Source organism: Euprymna scolopes, chromosome 36 (assembly GCF_053919585.1).
Source record: "Euprymna scolopes isolate OS-2025 chromosome 36, ASM5391958v1, whole genome shotgun sequence".
In the NCBI taxonomy this organism is placed as follows: Eukaryota; Metazoa; Mollusca; class Cephalopoda; order Sepiida; family Sepiolidae; genus Euprymna; species Euprymna scolopes.
The window spans coordinates 81,474,714-81,497,776 of NC_136517.1; the positions used below are offsets into that span (position 1 = coordinate 81,474,714).

Below are 23,063 nucleotides of genomic sequence, written 5' to 3' on the forward strand. Positions count from 1 at the left end.
TGATGCAGTGGATAGAGACGTTGAGATGACAACAACTATGGAAGGCAGTAATTACTGAGGATGCAGCTAAGTGACTCAGCATTCTTTATCCTGTCGCAGTTTACCACCTGATGAAGGCCAGAGGAATAGTTGGTCGAAACATTTTGAAACAACAACTGGAAGATGAGAATAATAGTCCACAAATAAATAAACGAATAAATAAATGAATAATATGTATATGTCTGGCCGTTGTAGAATGGGTCCCAAAAATGGTTGGTTGCATTCAATGCTACTAAGACAACGCTCCTTTCCTTTAACAACTATCAGAAACCTTTTCAACCACCGATTGTTGTGGCTGATAACATCCTTTCTGAGAGTCTGATGTTTCAACTTCTCAGCCTGACATTCTCAGACAGCATGAAGTGAAATAATTAGATAGAAGATACTACCAATTTTGCGGCCCTGTCGGTGGGGCATTAGAATACGCCGACTGCCCCCCCTGCAGAGGGTAAAAGTCCCTCAATGGGGGTCCTGGATATGACCTTAAACTATATCCAGTGGTGAGGCCCCAGCTTGTGGGCTTTGGGAAGTGTGGAGCCACCCTTTAATTACCATTGCTCCCAGGTCCACTCTGACCCAGAGTGGTAGTACCTGTTAGGGTCTCAACTATGGGTTAAATAGAAACCGACGTGAAAACAACAAATATATTTTATTAAAAAAGTTTTTCTTCAAAATCTTTGGATTCAGCATTAAATAACACGTAAAGGGTTGATATGCCGTAAAACAAAAACCAACCAACCAACTACCAATTTTGCTGCAAAGAAGGTAGGATCTCTTTACCTTGTTAGAAAAATTCTCTCACCAGTCTCTATCTGATATCTCTAGACAGCCACCATTCACCAGTGCACGGAGTATTGTTGCCATATCTGAGCTCGTTCACCTGTAAACTTATGTAATGCTATATGGAAGTATGTAGAAGATGCAGTCATGTCTGCTGCAAAATAAGTGGGCTCTCTCTACTGGGCTAGAAAACTTCTTACACCATCTAGTGTACTATATCTCTAAAAAGCTACCATTTACCCGTGCATATTGTTGCCACTGTAGAGCATGACCACGTCGTTTACACACCAGTTCCCATCAGATCACCAAAGTTAAAAAATGATGAGTCTGGCTAGCGCCAATGTAATGTATTCACTGCACCCTGTTGTTCCAAATGTGTTTTTCAGTCTATATAATTATTAACACCTACTTTTGTCACTAGTCTATAAAAAATATATTTCTTTTATTTCACACTGACAAATCAGCTTTGGATTATAAGCTATTACTAGTGTTTTGTACATTTCTGAAGTCACGTGAGGTTGGGTCGGATGTTGGTGGTGAAGAAATGTGACAGTCATACTTCTCTCTGACCGACTGCCCACTTTTCTCTTTGTGACAGTTTATATAAACATTCTTTTCCCATTACAATGTTTAATATTCTCTATTGTCTATTGTTTCAATCCTTTGACCGATATCCTCTCACATATTTCTGGATCAAATTATGCATTCCAATAGAAAGAGGTGGAAAGTCCTGCATTCTTCACATAGAATCCATCTGCGTGTGTGCAACCCATTGGGTGTTTCTCTTCCTGGGGTCACCTGCCAATATCTAACACCAATATCTAACACCAGATTTGAGAATTCTAAGCACTTTATGTGCTCTCTGCTTATCTCGTCATCCTGAACGTCTACTTGCTACTGGAATTTAACAATACCTACTCAGGTATGATTTAAGATTGTGCAACTCTTGCCACAAAAATTTCACATGTAGGCACACTTGCAGTGGGTATCCGTAATCTGTCAAGACTAAATGGAAGCCCCCCCCCCCTCCAAAATGTTGCTATATCTACGCTGGTGCACCAACTGCTAGTCTCTCCCTCTTGGACAGGGTACAAATAAGAATTTATAATCTAAAAGATCTTACACTGGTTGCCACATTGTACACCAGCTTGGTCATTTGCATACATGTTATGCGTCTGCTGCTGCTGCTAACACATGTCTGAAGCTCTGTTATGCTTCTACGGTTTCAGAAAGCTTATTGAAATTGTAAAGAAAATTTTTATCCGCTATGTCCCGCAGAAGGTAATTCTTCTTAGCTTGATATCTGCAACTTGGATAAAGAGAAAAAAACATTCATGGGAGAAAAGAATAGAAAAAACCGACTTGAAAGAAATGATTTTTTATCAAAGTGAAAGTCCTGATAGGAAAAAGTCTGTAATCTGCCAAAAGTTGTCCATCTGCCAAAAGTTGTCCATCTGGCTTACAAGCAAAATTCTTGTCTAGTAACATTTTCTTCTCATTTTAAATGGTGTCCATTCTCCATTAGATTCTGTTAGCTTCCTCAGTCAACAGTTCTTCATTGTAAATAACCCTCACCAAAATAGCAGCAAAATCCCACCTCTTCACTCTAGAGATACTTAACTGTCGGCAGATTTTCCAAACAGATAGCTTCTTTTCTCAGTCTGTTTGCTATTGGCATTTCCCCTCTACTCCCTGTTTCGCTAACCATACCTAAACGAAAATTTAAATGTAATTGTGCTTCTCTATAAATACGACTGTGGCGACGGAATCATGAAATGCGTTGAATGAACGCTGAAAAGAAAATTCTTGATAACACACTAAGACATTAAGACACTGTCGTTGTTCTAGAACACTAGGTTGGAGCTTGGTCGAAAATGTGAGACCTATTAGATTGAAGACTTCTTTTTGGACCCTGTCTAAGAATGAGAGACTAGTGTTAAATGCACGAACTCAGATGTGGCAACAATATTCCATGCGTGGGCGAATCATGGCTTTATAAAGATATAGGATACTCTCTAGTATGAGCAATTTTCTAGCATGGTAGAGAGATCCTACCTTCTTTGCAGCAACCTTGGCAATATCCTCAATGTATTTGTTCCAATTTATGTTGCCTGTGAATGTTAAACTGAGGAGTTCGAAAGATAGGCTCTCAGGTAAGGTGTCATTTCTCATGGCAATCAGTGGTTGTATGAGAAAGAAGTTTAGTCTTAATAGCATTACATGTTACCATCCACTTACGGCCCTATTCCACTACCGATTGAAGATCATTTTCTAGTGCTGCATCCCTTTGCTTGTTTTACAAGTACTTCCACAGAATGTGCTCCAATGAATTTTCTGCATTTGTACTCCCGCAATGTAAATACCCGTGAGCCACCCAACTAGCAAGAGTATTACATCCTTTCACTGTAGAGGTTCATAAACGCCAGAAGATGGCTAATAGCTTCTTTCCCCAAACTGCTACGCCCAACACTATCTACCCCAGTCCCTATACCATCATAGCATCGTTGCAACCCTGTGCTTGCTCTACAAGTTTCTGCACTTGTACTCCGTCATTATACATGGTGGAACGATAAAAGTTGTCGTTCTACAGAAAACAACACTACAGCTTTATTTTAAAACTTTTATTGAAAAAATCAATTCAGGTAACTTGATTATGAAGTAGAGCTGACATCTATTCAATGTAGTCGCCTTCAGCCTCAATCACTGCCTCGATACGGGTCCGAAACTGGCAGCATGCCTTTTCCACAAGCGCCGGTGGGAGCTCGGTGAATACTCAACAGATGGCGGCAATCAAGATGGCTTTGGTGTTATGGGAGGTCATGTTGGTGATGTTCTCAAAGTATGACCAAACAAAGTAGTTCAGTGGATTCAGGTCGGAGAAGGAGGGCAGCCAGTGAAAGAAAAGTACAAAGTAGTAGCACTCCTTCTGAAGCCAAGCCTGAATCTCTTTGGACTTGTGGGCCAGCATCAAGTCCTGCCGCTGCACCCAGGGTCTGCCAACGGCCACCTGATTGCATTAAAGGATCAGCACACTCTTCACCATATCCAGATACACTTTAGTGTTGACTTTCAAACAACTTTGAAGATGTGAAGTGGCATGATGTGGCCAGCACTTGAAACAACACCAAATACCATAACCGTGGTCAGAAAGGGTTGTCTGATGTGCTGAGCTGTGCCTTCTAGCATTGAACCGTTCGGAATGGCATTTTAAGGGTGCTGGCAATGGTCCTATTGTCATAGCTTGGATCAGTAGAGAGCATGAGTTGTACAGCGGCACATCTCCAATCTCGCTCATTGAACATTGTGTCACTTTCAGACATGATAGAAGGCTCCTATCGCTTATGGGGTTTCTACACAACTGACCAACAAAAAAAGAAAACTGGTTTTCATCAAACGGAAATGAAATCATGTTGTCTTCTCTAGGGTGGCAATTTTATTGTTTCACCCTGTAAATACTCCTGACAAACCTAATAATTAATAAAGTCTCGCCTTTTTACGATAGAGATCACCAGATGTCAGAAAAATTTTTGCTTAAGTAGCTATTTTCCTCGAACTGCTTGCCTTGGAATCTCCTTCTTGCTCCCTGCTCCTCCAAACATATAAACAAGGAAAATGAATGTAACTGTGAGTTTGAAAAAAAAACTTTATTTACTGGTACAATTTCATCCATTCCTTTTTTTTTTTTTGCTGTTAGTTGAAAACTTTTGTTGCCAGTCCCTTTCTTTTTTTTTAAATTTCAGTTATTTTTTGCAAAGTTATTGTGAGTGTGTCTTTTGTGAATTTCAGAGTCTGTCGCAAAGTTGCTGTGGAATGCTGGGATATTTTAAGTTTAATTTTCCGTGTGAATTCCCAAATCCTTGTTCGTCAAGTTGTTGTGGATATCCCCTTTGTGAATTTGACAACAAGCAATAAACTTGCTCCTTCCAGAAGCCGGGAGGCAAGGCCTGGGAGGGTGGACTTCCTAGGGTTATCAAAAACCTTTGCATCTGTCTGACAGCAAAAAGGCCATAGAAATGCCCCAGTTTCTGTTGAACTGATTGTCGAGGGCGGAACCTCGACTTACGTGTATTACAAAGTATACAGACCACACTGAATCATACTTCTTGGTTCATTTCTACATTTAGGAAGAGTTCATCATATTCATGACGTTCATGACTTCTGGTTGTTAGAATATTCTCTGACTGCTTTATAGTTATGCTCGCATTTGGCATTTATAGGTGTTTAATTTCCCATTACTTCTCGTGTTAATTAATGCTGGCCCAGGGGTAACGTCCTAACAAATTGATTCAAAGATAACTTTTTAACTAGGTTTAAATTTCTCAACCAGCAGTAATTATCATTTCCTGCACTGGTGATTGCGAAAGCTTGAAATACTAATATCTGTAGGGTTAAAAAATAATTATATATATATATATATATATATATATATATATATATATATATAAAAGGAACTTTGTGTGTATGTGTGTGTGTGTGTGTGCAAGTTAATTCCCTATGGACTCGGAAAAAGTTGGCCTGATTATTTTAGAAATTTCTCACAAAGGTACTTGATGCGTCTAGGAGTGTTCTTACATAGGTTTTGGTATCAGAATGAGCCTGTATCAAAAATCGATAATCGAAAAAATCCGTTTAAAGAAGAAAGTCTGATTTTTGCCAAAGTTAACACTTTTATACAACCTAACATCTTAAGTGCATTTGAGAAGTTTTATAAGCTCACAAGCAGAAAGGCCCAATTTATAAAATCAACGGCAGATTCTTTTATAAGACAGAGGCACATTCAAAGTGAATGTTTCTTTTTAGAGCACAGTTGAATCATGATACTTAACTTTTGTACATTTAACTTTCATTTAAGTGATTATGTAAAAATAATTTCATAAAGTCAGCAGTTGGTTCTTTTATAAGTCAGGGGTGCATTCGAAAGGAATGTTACTGCTTAGAGCACAACTGAACCATGATACTTGTCTTTTTCATTTTAAACTTTAAGTGAACCTATGATTTACGATAATTTTATAAAATTAACAATAAATTCTCTACAGTGCAATGTAGACTACAATTTACCGTGAACTAAGTCACTTCAAGGAGGCATATGAAGCTTCCTCTCGGTTGGAGGTCCCCAACTAGAGCAGGCAATCAATCGTTCTAAATGACTAAAACTGTCAATTAGCCATATATTCAAACATTACCGTGCTTGAAGGATATGTGTGTGTGTGTGTGTGTGTGTGTGTGTGTGTGTGTGTGTGTGTGTGTGTGTGTGTTACGAAAGCCAAACGATATAAAAAAAAAAATTCTTTAAAAGAAATATTTATTTAACTTTAAAGATATGAAAAGCTTTCGCTCCGAACCTCTTTGTTTATCTTAATCATTACCTGGGAGCCTGGCATTGCCAGGTCGTACAGTACGCTTAAACATGATATTTTAATTTATGCAGATTGAGCATGTATTATTATAGAATCAATCCTCTATTTATTATTATATATTGCGAGAAATTATTTGCCCGGTGGACTAATTCGCAAATAAATAAATAAACAAACAAAAAAATAAAAAATAAAAGAAATAAAAATAATGAAAATGTCGCTCATCAAATTCCTTCTGTGTTTGTTTACAATATCACGTCAACTGATATATGGGCTTGACGAAGAATGCCCTGGAAAAGTTACTTCTGATTAATATTTAGTTTTAAAATATGCAAATGGAGAAATGATTTGTACTGATTTAATAAGAAAAATTAAAATGGTGAGATACACCCGGGCTTAAACAGGGGATCATTCGATCTGTAGTCGAATGCTCTACCATTAAGCTACAGTTAAAGCCGAAATTATTGACACCCTTTCAATTTTTACGTTTTTTGGAGAAACAAAAATTTTGCACTAATTATTTTTATTAAAGTGTTGATGAACATTTAATTGTATATCCCCAGATTATAATACATCTGCTTTCTTAAAAAGAAATGATTTTCTTAATTTTTTTTATCTCCCTTGCCGGTGTAACGTAAAATATTCCCCTATAAAAATTATTCTTTTTTTTTTATCTATAAGAGAGAAAAGCTAGTTTTAAGATCGGATTTTTTCGATTTTCGATATTTGTAGGATGAATTTCTGCACAAAAACTGTCTAAGAACACTGCCAGACATACAAATTACCTTTGCGTGAAATTTGAAAAAGATAGGCTCAGCCGTTTCGGAACCTATTAGGAAGGAACTCACACATACATACAAAAGTGACTTTGATATAATAGTAAGGATAGAGATAGATATATTTTTTCTCTTTGCAGATGTAAAATGAAATGAAAATGATTAATAAATGAAACTGATTAATAAAAAGAAATCGATTTATGTAGTTTTGCAATTAATAGCGCTTCCTGGCAAGCAGAAAATTTGAACGTAGCAGCCTAATAAAAAATAGTAATTATGATAAAAAATTAAAAAAAAAACTAGCCTGCGTTGCTTGGGTGTTTGGATGTGTATGTTGAGCAAAAAAAAAAAAAGTAGTAGTAGGCAGGCAGACTTAAACCTGTACCGCAAAGGAGGACAGAACGTAAAAAAAAAAAAAAAAAAAAAAAAACGTGACGTCATTGTTTTTGCGTCCATCGCCAAACCGGAAGTGGCAAAGGTTTAAATTAAGGCTAGTCAATTGAAAAGCGGGGATGACTTTCGAAAATATCGGAAAAAAAAAAAACAAAAAAAAAACGAGCCCTCCTTGTAGAAAAGTGCCCAGTTGAGGATGAAGGAAATAATGTTTTTGGCCAATTTTCCATATTTGTCGTACGAAGGGCCGAAATTCAAATCGATACCGATCTCGTGAAAATCTGTCGCCTCTGTCGACAGTCTTAGGCATACATACATACATACATACATACATACATACATACATACATACATATATACATACATACATACATACTTTCATTTAAACAGGCAGGTGAGATTTATATTATAAATGAAGGTGGGTGTGAAGTTATATATTTTTTTATATGAAGTTTTATATATATATATATATATATATATATATATATATATATATATATATATATATATAGAGAGAGAGAGAGAGAGAGAGAGAGAGATGAATGAAATTATAAAGATAAATATTATCTTTATATTAGAACTTATCGAGATAATAGAACAAAGCTCAATATACTAGATAGCGCATTTAAAAAACAAGAAAATTGTTGATGGAGTTTTTTATGGCAAAAGCACTCTCAAGATTCCAGTGTTCTCCGCTTTTTTTTCAGTGGAGGTGTGGTTAGTGCTCTACCTTCTCAATCTTTCCATCCTCCTTAACCCTTCAAGACTATTTGGTGTGGCACCATTCGATACTGACACCATTTTTTATTATTATTACATATATATATATGTATGCATATATGTATATATATATATATTATAGCCATCCACATACAGTACTGTTTCGCTGTTTCACAGCTCATCAGTGCGGCTAGACAAGCAACTATCTCAAGCCAGGATCAAAATTTATATATATATATATATATATATATATATATATATATATATATATATGCATGCTTTTTTATCATACGATGTGTGTGTGTGTGTGTGTGTGTGTTTTCTTAAGGATGAATACTGTTGATGTTTTGTTCGACTTGAATTTGTAATGCTATGAAGTTGCTAATGCTGAAGATACCTATTGGAATTCATAAAAAAATTATTTCGGCAAAGAAACGATCGTACGCCAAAAGATTTTGTTGGTGCTGAATTCATGGAATTAGTATAAAAACATGTTGAAAATTTTTCTATTTCAACTTATTCTATAAATATACATATATTCGCCTTTAGATTATAACTAGCAGGGTTACCTGGCGTTTTCCGGGGAAGATGTGTAGTATATTTCTGTTAGAACTTCCTCCTTTCTCGCTCTATCTTTCTTTCTCTCTTTTCCCGTTTTTCCCACTCCTTTCTCCACCGACTCTTTCTTCCTCCTCAGCTCCTTCCTCTCCATGGACGCACACACATGCATGCACACACGTGCATACAGACATAACTCGTTTTCATATATTCCTCAATAAATGAGTTGGCATAAGGGAATTAACTCCATGATTAAAAAATCCGAGGTGTTTAATTTTAGTTAATATAACAGACAAAATCTGTGCTAGTAGGCTTAAAAAATGAATATATTTTTTTGTCTTAAATGTTATTAGCTTTAAATATTATTCATCTGGGGCAATGTTGATAAAGAAAATACCAACTTTGTGGGTGTTTGGCTTGTATTTTTTTTTTTTAGTTTTAAGCCATCATATAAACATATTTCTGTTCTTCCATACTTCTAGGCCCGACCTTGAAGCTGAAAGACAAGCCCTCATTGTTCAAAGTGCCACGAACAAGCGACAGTTATCCGAAATTGAAGATAAGATTTTACACACTTTATCAGCATCCAAGGGAAACATTCTAGAAGACGAATCGGCAATTCAGATCTTAGATTCTTCCAAGATTCTTTCGAACGAAATTTCCAAAAAGCAACAGGTAAAAAAATATGATATATAATATCTATATTAGTTTATATAGTATAATAAACTGTATTTAGAACTAAAATATAATGATAGTATAGTTTTGACTTCAAACAGATACCAAATCTCCATTAGTAATAAAAGTAATAGTACAGTTTTGGTTCCAAGCAAACAGATACCATTTAGTCCCAACACCCCCAAGATCTTAACATATTTAAATTTAAGTTCAGCACCATGCAAAACTGCTAAATAGACATACGCAGAAAATTTTAGACAAATATGGTAAAATAGTCCTAAAAATGGAATGTTTTTATTAGCCCTAAAAGAGCCCCTGGGGCACACCCAACAGTTATCACGAAGTATAGACAAACAAAATTATATAGAAATCAGTTAGTTACAACTTTTCAGAAAGTTTTATAAAAATCCAAGGCGTTAATGTTTTTTAATAAGTACAAAAGTGTTAATTTTAGTCATTTTAACCCGAAAGGCCCCTCTAGGAGGTAACTGGATTTTTCCTGGAAAATCCGTTCAGTTACTTTTTTACTCATATCATGTTTAACGTTTGTGCAAAATTTCAAAAAATTCCAAGGCGCAGTTATTGAGAAAAGTGCGAACGGACGAACAGATAAGGGTGAATTTACAGGTCCACCCTCCTTTTGTCAGGGAACAAAAAAAAAATCAGTAGATGTATGTATGTGTGTTTAAAAATATTTAACCGATAAACTGTTAAACTACTGATCACATAACACTGAAATTAACAGGAAATAGTAATCATACACCAAGGATAGTTTACAACAAGCAAAATCTTTGTTTGCATGGATGAATAACGCGTACAGACATATGTCGGCAAGTTGAAATGCAAAATATTCATTTCAACTTGCCAACATATTTCTATTACTTTTATGCATGCGCAAATTCACTCAGCTTGAAGAGTTGTTTAATTTTAATTCTTTCTTATCTAATGTTAAATAGCTCAAATTGAAGGAAACACGGTTGGGGTGTCCAAGTGTTTTGGTTTCGATTCTAGCTGATGGCACTCAAGTCATTTTTTTTTTTTTTTTTACTTTTGAAATTAGTACTATATATTAGGTACAATATAATGTTTAATAAAGAATTGGCTCTGTAATAATAAATACGAAATCTGCATGAATTAAAATATATTTAAACGCATTTTATGACCGGGCAAGGCTGATTGCCCCCTTTCCCAGCTAGTTTGTAAGAAAAAAAAAAAATGTACAATTACTTTTCAATTTTTTCAATCAATTACACAGGATAATATTTAGGTGATAAATTTTCACCTTTGTAAATTTTTTGGATATGGAAAGAAAGAAAGAAAATTTTTTTTTTAAATTCTCTTTTGTCCCATACAGAGCATATATCCACGTGGAACGTAGAGGGTCTACGATTTAGGATCATGTTTAACAGGGGACTGTTGAGGGAGTTGAGCAGCAAGATGTCTTTTCACATTATATTTAAACTTCTGCAGATTAGTAGACTCAGGAAAGCAGGTAACAGGGAGGGAATTTCAAAGTCTGGCAGTCGGAAGGAAAGAAACTATTTGAGTAGCTTGTCTCTTTGTGTCCTACCTGGTTTCTTATGTCACGTGCTTTTATTATCTTTTCTTTTTTTTCTCTTTTTCACCCTGAATATGGCATGTTGTCACTTGGAATATAAGCGGCTACTATTTCAGATCATGTCTAACAGGGGGCTGTGGGGAGTTGAGCAGCAAAATGTTTGTTCACATTACATTTAAACCTCTGCAGGTTAGTGCAGTCAGAGAAGCAGGAAACAGGGAGGGGCCTTAACAGTGAAGAGGTGGGATTTTGCTGCTTGTTGAGGATGTGTACGTCAAGGGGGCACAAGTGTTATATTTCAGTGTTCCAATGGTCTGAATGCCATTCGTTTTCCAAATCCAACTTGCAGTTTCACGGCTTGTCCATTCCAGATTGCTGAGGAGACGGAAAAGAAAATCGAAGCATCTCGGGCTGGTTACCGCCCGATTGCAAAACATTCCTCGATTTTGTTTTTTTCGATCGCTGACCTCCCGAATATCGACCCGATGTATCAATACTCACTGACTTGGTTTGTGAATCTCTACATTGCATCAATCCATGACAGGTAAGCTCTGGAGAAAATCTTTTTTGAGTTTTTAGTTATTTTGGTCGACAGCATATCAACCCTTTTCAGGTCATTCCGGTCATCTTGAGAAAAGTTTTTATACATCAAATTTTTTTTATAACTTCAAATAATCAATTGACCCTCTGCCACCACTTTCTGCCATATTTTGGAGGGGGGGGATAATTTTTAGTTATTAGAGGGACGTTGTGGATTAGGAATATTAATAGTTGTTAGTTATTATAATCCCTCAAAAATCGAAAATTGAACAAAATACTGGTAATAACTTGACAGACTTGACACTACTTGTAGTTTGAGGTAGAATAAACGCTTTAAAATAAGTTTTTAAAAATTAAACAAAATACTGGTAGAAAGACATCCTATAAATATGACTAATCGTGCAAAGATATAATGTCCTATCAGTATTTTGCTTAATTTTCAATTTTTGAGCGATTATCGAGGCTTTAACTAGCTGTGAAGACACCATTATTTTTGTTGGTTTTTACTTGACAGACTTGACACTACTTTTGTTTTGTTTTTTTTAAGTAAAAAAAACGCTTTAAAATAAGTTAAAACATAAAAAATTATCCAGGTTTGTAGAAGTGTAACAAATCTTACCTTTGGTAACATTTTTTGCTGCATTTTTTTCACCCTGTGATTTTTTTTTTTTTTTTTTTGTTAGCTATTATAAAAACTGCTTTGCTAATCTTGTTTTTCTTTCTTTTTTTTTTTTTTTTCAAGCGAAAGATAATATTTTTTGGTATTTGCCTTTTCAGCAACAAATCCAAAATCCTCGAACGACGTCTGCGATACTTGTCAGAGCATTTCACCTATAACTTGTACTGCAATGTCTGCCGTTCGTTATTTGAGAAAGACAAACTCTTATTTTCGTTTATTCTTTGTACCAAAATATTGCTGTAAGTATCCATTCCTCGCGCTTCTCTAGAGTTACACTGAAAATAGCAAGAAATCCTTATGATGTGCTTACTTGTCATGAAAAAAACAAAACAAACTACCATTCACCAAAATTTACGTACTTCTTGTTTTATAAAATAAATTCAACTTTTAGTAGTATGTGGAAAATCGTCAGCATCAAAAACCAATTTCGTTATCGTTTAACTCCCCTTAATAAACCTCTTCATAAATAGAGATTTAAAACGGGGTCAAACGAAAAAAAAAAAAGAAGAATCATCTCCCTTGATTATCATGATGATCATGATGACGATTTTCTGCATGCTATTAAAAGTTGAATCTCTTAAAAACGAAATTACTGGAGTCATTTAAGTAAATTCTGGTCAACGGTATTTATTTTCCAATGACAACTAAGTACATCATAAAGTTTTCTTGCTATTTTTTTTTTTTTTTTTTGTCTAACAGCCATATTCTATATTCAGGTGTAACACTAGAAAAGAACTCTATTCGTTGACTGGGTTAAAAAAAACAGCCTACAGAAAATGGACTGTGATTGATGAAAGTATAATAGGTTATGAAAAGGAGGGGGTTGTAAAGAGATAGGTTTTGATACTCAAAAATTTTACCCTAAGTAAAATATTATGAAAGTAAAGATAATTTTCGCGAAAATATATTTTTTTATATCAACTTTGTTTCCATTCGTAACCAAGAGTGACCAACAAAATGATGTTTCCTTACAAAGAGAAAATGTTATATATATATATATATATATATATATATATATATATATATATATATATATATATATATATATATACTAGAAATAAATGTTACCATAGTAAATAAAAGTTACATCTATGGTAGAAAAGTTCATTGGTTTGTATTTTTAAGTAGTTTTTAAAAAGCTTTTTTTTAATTCACGAACCGGTTTAAAAAAAAAATCAAAATGGCAGCGACTTTGAAATGGAGAGCCCCGTTTTCAATTTGAAGGAGGGGCACCTGAGCATTCTATGTTAACAATTTAAGAGAGTTCCGTCAACGTAAAGAATATTTATAAACATATTTTAATGTTTTCCGTTATTTTGTGCTTGAGGAATATTCGATTATGGTATGTGTAGTTTATATAAAAATTCATTTAAGTAGTTATCGCCTCAAATTTCGTTTTAATTTCGGTTCGCTGAAATTATTTCATGTAAAGAGCATTAAAAACTATTTATAAACAAAAAAAACATGAATTGAACTTTTATTGACTATGGTAACATTTATTTCTTGTATATTTATTTTTTCAGGTAGTCTTTTGTTGGCTTTTCTGCTAAACACTCTTACTAAATAATATCGACGAAATATCAAAAAACAAAGAAACAAAAACAGTTTTCAAAAATAATGAAGCTTTACTTACTTTAGTAAAATAATCCGAAACAACAAAATGGGATATTAAAAAAGTAAACACGTAATTACTTTAGTTTTTTAAAGCAAAGAATCGATATAAATATGAATAAGAAGAAAATGGCGCCTTTTCAAGCAGAACAGCATCGTTTCAGTTTTACAGTATTTAGTAGTATCGCGCCGTCGGGTTCAGGGTTGTACTATTGTAATGTAAAGAACACACAGAAATGGTTGTAATCAACTGAATTCCTTCTAGTACACTGACAAAAAAAAGCTTAAACAGATATATAAATAAAAATAAAAAGGTTATGTAAATGTTTTTCAAAAGACACGTAATCACGTGAGCAGGACTTTTTTTCTTTTGACACGATAACAAGTAACGTTCTTATTTTTTTTTATTATTTATCTATTTTCGAACGAGTGCCACGTGCAAGTGGAAAAGGAAAAAAACAGTGTTATGCAAAATTGGTGTCGAGAATTGTCTAAAGTTCCGACTTTTTTTTTTTTTTTTGCCTTCACTTTAATAAGAACGTGAATTTATGAGGTGAATTTATTCGACACAATATGATTCAACTCAAAATAAATAAAAGTTAACGTGAATTAAGATTAAAGTTAAGGTGTTATTGTGGACCCTCACCCTTTTTAAAAAACCTTGTTAAACTTTGTGACATATTTACATTCTATGGAGGTCAGGCGCGAACGAACACCCAATAATTTTATTATACCATATTTCTTCAAACTGAAACATAATTATCAAAGTATACTTACACAAATAAAAGCCTTTGTTAAAGTTTGTGCCATATTTTCATGGAATACAGGCGCGAACGCAGACCCCACAATTTTATTATACCATCCCTATTTAAGTCGAAACATACTTATTAAAGTATTCTTATGTACATCTATATCAAAAACCCTTGTAAACGTTTTTTTTTTTCCATACATTGGGGGCCAGGTGCGAATGCAGACCCCACAATTTTTATGATCGTTTGCTTCAATTTTTTTATTGGCTAAGCGTGTTTGTTATCGCTTTTTCATTGGCTAATCAACTTGCTCAGTGCTCAGCATATTCCGGCGGTTTACGTCAGGTGCCTGTCGATCCTGACCCAACATTTACGGAAATCTGGTCTGCTAAATGTAAAAATTGCAAAAAATGATTCTTGTGAGAAACTACCTTAAACATATAAAAAACCTTTCCAAACACAGATTGGTATCACTAATAATATATACCTGAAAATACAACATTCAACCCCCTTGGCCTAACATTTACAAGTAAACAAATATAGAGAAGATAATTGCCAAGTCTGCTGTAAAAAAGGTGGGTTCCCTCTACCGAGCTAGAAATATATCTACACTTGACAGGATCCCATATCTCTACAAAGCCACGATTCGTGCATGCATGGAATATTGTTGCCACATCTGGGCTGGTGCTCCAACCACTAGTCTCTCTCTCTCCCCCTTCGAAAGGGTCCAAAAAGCAGCCTTTACTCTAATAGGTTCCACACTGTCAACCAACCTCTAACCCATGTCCCATCACTGCAGTATTGCATCTGCTCTGACAAACTTGCAGCACTTGCGTCCTCTGAATGTAAATACTCTGACCAACTCGAGAATCAGCAAAATCACACTCCTTCACTGTAGAAATTCCCAGATGCTGGAAAACTTTCTATTCTAAAAATAATTCTAAAAGCTTCTTTTCCTCAAACTGCTGGCCTTTGGAATCCCCTACTTGCTCCCTGTTTCTCCAAATGTATCAATATGCATAAATTCAAATGTAATGTGAACAAATATCCCACTGCATAACTCCCCATTTTTGATGCTCCTTTTAATTTGGCCTTTAATTCACAGTGGCTCTTTAGGTCCCATTGACAATGTGTCTTATTTGGGTTGGATATAAAAAAAAAATTAAAAGCATCCTTAAATTCTCATCGTTTTTAATTCTACCTCAATTTTTCTGGCATTTTTGGTGTTGCTGCAGAAGTTACATTATATTAAGATTATCGTTAGTGATGACGTTTATGACTGCTTTCTGCGACTGTTGCTCAATAACATTGAAAGACAACGATTTTCTTCAAGCACCATTGGCTTGCTCTTGGCAAATCCAGATCTTCAAAACCAATAAGAGTATGAAATTGGATTCTGCCCCCCCCCCGACTCTCTTCATCCATTTCTCTCTCTTAATCCCTCTTGATCGCTTTCTTTCATTTTCTCTATTCGTTTCTCTCCCACTTTTTTCACTCCTCCTCAATATCCTCCCTCTTGCTCTTCCTCTTTCTCTCACTCTTTCATTTTTTCTTATTGTTTCTCTCCCACTCTCTTTACTCCTCCACAGTTTCCTTCTATTGATCTACCTCTTCCCCTCTTTCTATTTTCCCTTTTTCGTTTTCTTTAATCATTTCTCTGTCTCACGCTTTCACTCCTCAGTATCCTCCTCTTGCTTTATCTCTTCCTCCCCCTCTCTCTTTTTACCTACCATGCGTTCTTTGTCTCCCTTCTCTGAATCTCCATTTTCCTCTGCCTCTCTCTCCTTTCTATCGCTTTCTTCTTCCCCTCTGTCTCCTATATCAATGGTCAATATAATTTCACAACTTTATTTCTCTCTCTCTCTCTCTCTCTCTCTCTCTCTCTCTCTCACACACACACACACACTACCATTTCCTTTACCCTTACTTCCTGCCTCCTCTCTGGTCTTTTCTAGGGTTTTTTATCCTCTTTTTATAACTCCTTCTCTATCTCTCTCTCTCTCTCTCTCTCTCTCTATATATATATATATATATATATATATATATATATATATATATAGTTTTTTTTTTTTTTTGGACGAAGAAATCCAGCAGAGTGCTCAATTATAAGGAAAATCCGAAAAATAAGAGCGTATTTATATTTTGTGTACAGAAAGTTGTTAGATGGGACAAGTCATTAGTACCATCGGTTTCAAACCAGATAAGTAGGACCGTTTTAAATACCCATATCAAGCTCTCTTCAGCCAAAACTCATCTCCCATCTCCCATCTCATCATTTGAATATTGGCTTAAGAGAGCTTGATATAGGTATCTAAAACGGTCCTAATTATAGGGCTTGAAACCGACGGTACCAATGACTTGTCTCATCTAACAACTTTCTGTACATAATATATATATATATATATATATATATATATATATATATATATATATATATATACTAGCAAAAGTACCCGTCGTTGACTGGGTTCAAAAACAGCCTACAGAAAATGGGTTCTGATTTATGAAAGTATGATAGGTTATGAAAAGGAAGGGTTGTAAAGAGATAGCTTCGAATTTGGGGGTATCAAAACCAAAGCAAAATATGAAAGTAAAAATAAAATAAATAAACCCATAATTTATTATACCATACCTGTTCACACTGAAACACTTATCACAATATTCTGTGGATCTATATTAAAAAACCTTGTTAAACTTTGTGACATATTTCCATTCTATGGAGGTCAGGCGTGAACGAAAACCCCATAATTTTATTATACCATATTTCTTTAAACTGAAACATAATTATCAAAGTCTACTTACGCAGATAGATATGAAAAGTCTTTATTAAAGTAGTTTGAGCCTATTTCCATTCTATGGAGGCCAAGCGCGAACGCAGACTCCACAATTTTATTATACCTTCCATATTTAAGTTAAAACATACTTATCAAAGTATTATTATGTACATCTATATCAAAAACACTTGTAAACGTTCTTTTTTTAATTTTTTAATTTTTTATTTCCATACTTTGTGGACCAGACGCGTACACAGACCCCACGATTTTAATGAACATCTGTTCTGCCAGATCAAACATGCCCATTCCTGTGTCTCGATACATCTTCTATCATTATATGTGATCAGTTTTCTATAATAGTCAACCATATAGGAGCCTATTCGTGACCAGACACACAGACAGATATTCAGCTTTATATTATAGAAGATATATATTAATTTCTCTGTTCGCTCGTTCAACATTTACTCGAAAATTTATGATCCGATCTGGTTGAAATTTTGTATAAACCTTCGCTATGAAAAGGTGCAGCGAACTAAGTATTATGTCTGTATATATGTATATGCATGTGTATATATGTACAGTGATGATCATATTTATTGGCACGGTAAAATAAAAGTTAAATTTTGTCTAATAAATTCTAAAAAAGAGATTAAATTAAAGAAAATAACAAAGTATATTATGTATTTTTAACTGGCCTTTCCGATGCAGCAATCGGATTTTAGAAAAAATAAATAACATAGGAACAACAAACATAATTGCAAAAAAAATATGTATATGTATGTATACATGTGTATATGTATATGTATGCATATATGCATATATATATATGTACGTATATATGTATGTACATATGTATGTATATATGTATATATATGTATATATGTATGTGTATATATATGTATGTGTGTATATATATGTATATATGAATATGTACATATGTATGTGTATTTATATATGTACATATGAATGTATATTTATATGTATATATGTAGGTGTATATATATGTATGTCTATTTATATATGTATATATGTATGTATATATATATATATATATGTATGTGCATTTATATATGTAGTTATGTATGTGTATAAATATATATATATGTATGTGTATAAATATGTATATATGTATGTGTATATATATGTATATATGCATGTGTATATATATGTAAGCGTATATATGTATTATATATATCTATATGTATATATATGTATGTATATACGTATGTGTACGTCTATATATATGTATGTATATACGTATGTGTATATCTATATGCACATATATGTATCTATCAACGTCTATATATGTATGTATGTATGTATGTATGTATAAATGTTATTTGTTTTGTTTTCCTATATGTTTTAATGAATTATACGAAAGTGCATTTTTACCTAAATGCGAGTTGGGAATAATTTTCCCTTTGACCAATTTGGAACCTCCACATGGGGAGCAGCGTATGTATTATTTAAAAAAAATAATTATCTACTGACATGTGTATCGTCGTCTGCGACACTAGATTCAGCCACTCTGATGAGTTGTAGACGACTAAACACGTGTCAGTGGATAATTATATGTATATGTGTGAATATATATGCATGTATATATACGTATATATATATATATATGTATTTATATATGTATATATTTGCATGTATACACACACACACATATATATGTGTGTATATATGTATGTATATATGTATTATATATATGTATATATATGTATTATATATATTTATATATATGTATCTATATAACTATCTATATATCTATAAAAGTGAACGTGTCTGTATGTCTGTGTGTCTGTCTGTGTGTCTGTGTGTCTGTCTGTGTGTCTGTGTACATTTCCCTACGCAATAACTCTGTCAATTTTCAGTCTACAGACTCCAAATTTGATATACAGGGTATGGAAATTTGGGAAAATCTTTGTAATCCTTTTTCGGTCAGAAATTTTGCTGGTAAGGAGTCAAAGTTCAACGATTTGATCTTTGAGAACTCTACCAAACTCCTCCGCCAATTTTGGGTCTAAACAATTGAAATTTTAGATATAGGTTCCTTGGACATGGATCTAACTTAATAACTTGATTAGAGCCTAAAACAATAAATGTTAAGGGATCATAATAATTTTTTTTTTAAATTGACCTCTGCAGTCTCTACCAAATTACTCAGACAATTTCTTGTCTAATCATTTGAAATTTTACATAAAGGGTATTCAGAGAAAGGACAAGCTTTTTAATCTGTTTGAGTCGAAATTTGAGCTACCAATATATAAATGTATGTATGTATGTATGTATGTATGTTTGCATGTCTGCCTAAAACTTTCGACAGAGGCGACGGATTTTCACAAGATCGGCCCTTTTCAGATGACAAATACAGAAAAATTTGCTAAAAACATGAATTTCTTCACCCTCAACTGGGAACTTTTCTACGGGAAGGGCTCGCTTTTTTCGCCGATATTTTCGAAAGTCATCTCCCCTCTTTTCGATTGTCTAGCCTTAATTTAAACCTATGTTACTTCCGTTGTTTGACATTCTTTTTCTTTTTCGCGGCACAGGTTCGAGCCTGCCTACCTACTACCATTTTTTTTTTTCGCTCAACACACACCTTCAAACACCCGGGCAACGCCGGGCACGCATGGAAATATATATATATATATATATATATATATATATATATATATATATATATATATATATATAGAGAGAGAGAGAGAGAGAGAGAGAGAGAGAGAGAGAGAGAGAGAGAGAGAAAGAGATTATCTTGGCTCTGTAGCTTTTCTTATCTCCCAATATCTATCATCTTTTTAACAATCTCTTTTGCTCTCCTTCCGTCTTTCTACGAGTCACTCCTCTCTCTAGCTATCTTTTTTTCTATCCTTACCTGTCACTTTCTATTTTTATTCAATCTTCTCTCTCTCTCTCTCTCTCTCTCTCTCTCTCTCTCTCTCTCTCTCTCTCCTTCGCCTTTTTCTACTTCTATCTTCTCTATTTCCCTTTCCTTCCTATCTTCCTCCCTAAAAGGTGATCAGTTTGAGCTCGTTTTTGACGTTACTGTTATTCAATTTAATATCTATCATTTTTTTTTCTAAACTGACTTCGTTTGTCAATTCTTTTGTGAATTACTTAGAATTTTTCATATTCTTGTCAATTCGTTTGCTAATGATTAAATGTAATATTCTTGTCAAGTCTTTTGGCAATGTCTTGTCAATTTTTTGTCAATTCTTTAGAATTTCTAATATTCTTGTCAATTTTTTTGTCGATGTCTTTTCAGTTTTTTGTCAATTTTTTAGAATTTCTAATATTCTTGTCAATTTTGAATTCACTATTTGATTGTATTTTTTTTTTTTTTTTTTTTTTTTTTTTCATATCCAGGGCGAAAGGAGAACTCGATCATGCGGAATTGCTCTTCTTGCTGACCGGTGGTGTTGGTCTTGAGAACAAACTCGCCAACCCCGACAACAGTTGGCTCTCCGATAGGTCCTGGGATGAAATTTGCCGCTTAGACCAACTTAAATGCTTAAAAGGATTCCGGTAAGAATAATCATTCCAAAATAATGAACAAGAACAGTTTGAAGATGCGTAAATTTGATCTTAGAGATTGTTCAGGTGAAAGTGTTGACTGTAGCAAAAAAACAAACAAACAAAAAAAACATTTTTACTAATAGTAGTTAATTGTCTAATAATAATCGAGAAACACGTGTGGTGTTCTCTGGAGTCTGAGTGCAGCAAGTGTACCCTTATTATTATTATTATTATTATTATTATTATTATTATTATTATTATTATTATTATTATCACAATAATTATTATTATTATTATCATAATAATTATTATTATTATTATCATAATTATTATTATTATTATTATTATTTTTTTTTTTTTTTTTTTTTTTTTTCGGCCAAAAGCGACATCAACGGCGGAGTTTAAAAAATAGCAAACGAAACAAGTAAAAGTTTCTAACCGAAATTTTAATTTGAATTTGAAATTCATGGTTAAACAAGGAATTGTCTTACACATGTTCAGATGTTTTATGTTTCTGTCTTTGTGCACATTTTTTTCCGGCCAAAAGCGACAACAGCAGCGGAGTTTAAAAAATAGCAAACGAAACAAGTAAGAGTTTCTAATCGAAATTTTAATTTGAACGTGAAATTCATGGTTAAACAAGGAATTGTCTTACACATGTTCGGATGCTTTATCTTTCTGTTTTTTTTTTTGTTTGTTTTGTTTGTTTTTTTTTGTACATTTTTCCGATCGTCAACAATATCAGCGGCGGAGTTTTAAAAAATAGCAGAGGGGGGGGGAAGAAGTGTTTCTAAGTGAAATTAGAATTAAAAAAAACTTGAATTCACGGTTAAACGAGGAATTGTGTTTCACATGTTTGGATGTTTATGTTTCTGTTTTTGTGTACATCTTTATGGCCAAACGCAACATCGGCAGAGGAGTTAAAAAAAAAGAACAAAGTAAGCTTTTCTAACTGAAATTATTATTATTATTATTATTATTATTATTATTATTATTATTATTATTATTATTATTATTATTGTCGTTGTTCTTCTATTTATTATTATTATCATTTTTATTTTATTATTATCATTATGATTATCATTATTATTTTAAAAAATTTACTTTATTGGTTATTACTATTATCACTAATATTATTATTAGTAATAGTGGTGGTGGTGGTAGTAGTGGTGGCATGTTTTTATTATTAATGTAGCTGTAATGGTAGGTGCTGTTTTTTGCTGTCATTGTAGTGTTGTTTTTGCTGTTAATATTATTGCTACCGATATTAGTGTTGCCATTATCATTGTAGATTTTATTTCTATTGTTGTTGATGGTGGTAATGGGAATAGTGGTGGTGATGGAGGAAAAAGGTCGGGAGGGGATCTTTGACCTTGGTGGGGAACCCCCCTAGAGATAATGCCTCGATAAAACTATCGGTGGTGGTGTAACCTTAAATTCACTAACCCCATTTATGGGAGAATGTCAAATCAAAATATTGAAAATAACGACGTGAATGAGGCTAGAACATCTTCTGATCGTCTCACATCAGGTAGGTGTCCCACTGGTCAATTGGGTGGGTCCTGTCGTCATCATACAACTGTTCGAAATTCTGAGGATGTGGGTGGATATAGAGGGAGTGAGAATTGCCAGAGAGGGTCCCAAAACACGAAGGGAGTTGGAATAGGAAATGTAAAAAAAACGTGGACGGATGAGGAAAGAAGGGTCCTGTGGGAATGCTTTGTAAGAAGTGGAAGTACCAAATCTGGTGGACATATCCGAAAAATGAAGGAAGAATGGGAATCGAGAGGAGGAGGAGCTAGAAGTGTTGTGAGTTTGGTATCCCAGTTAAAACAAATTAAAAATAACAACCTACTTTCAGTGATTGCAAGAGAAGAGATTGAATGGATGGTTAGGAATGAAATGAATAACGAAAGTAAAATTGATGAAACTAGCTCTGATGAAAGAACTGAGAAAATGGAAGTGCAGAAGGGAAATATAAGCGATGATGGGAGGCAGACAACTGAGGAGATATGGAATCCTATCGTTAGGGGAAGTAATGAGAAAGAGTTTGAAGGATCTAAGGCAGATGAGATCATTGACTCTGAGACAATGGAGCCAGTGAAAGGAGCAGATGTATGGAGAAGTGGTGATGAAGTTCGAAAAAAGAAGTACTTCAGAAGTTAAGAGAGGTTCTTCTTAGAGACGATATCATAGAGATTCCAAGTATGAAGAGTAGTGATAGGCGGAAGGTGAAAAACGAGGTAAAAATAATTCAAGGAGTAATTCACAACATCATAAGAAAGAACATATCGATTATGGAACTTGCAGGCTTCTGTATGCAGCGTCATACGTT

The 23,063-nt window shown here is 34.0% G+C and overlaps 1 protein-coding gene across 3 annotated transcripts in view; it reads left to right on the plus strand.

The window, feature by feature from the left end:
* Window positions 1-23,063, plus strand: part of LOC145260629 (dynein axonemal heavy chain 12-like) — a 572,171-nt gene that overhangs the window by 312,361 nt on the left and 236,747 nt on the right. For all 3 annotated transcript variants that reach the window (XM_080118949.1, XM_080118950.1, XM_080118948.1), the window contains exons 54-57: window positions 9,103-9,295; window positions 11,225-11,397; window positions 12,171-12,311; window positions 20,579-20,737. In XM_080118949.1, the coding sequence (XP_079975075.1) occupies window positions 9,103-9,295; window positions 11,225-11,397; window positions 12,171-12,311; window positions 20,579-20,737 (666 nt within the window). The remainder of the gene's footprint in view (window positions 1-9,102; window positions 9,296-11,224; window positions 11,398-12,170; window positions 12,312-20,578; window positions 20,738-23,063) is intronic.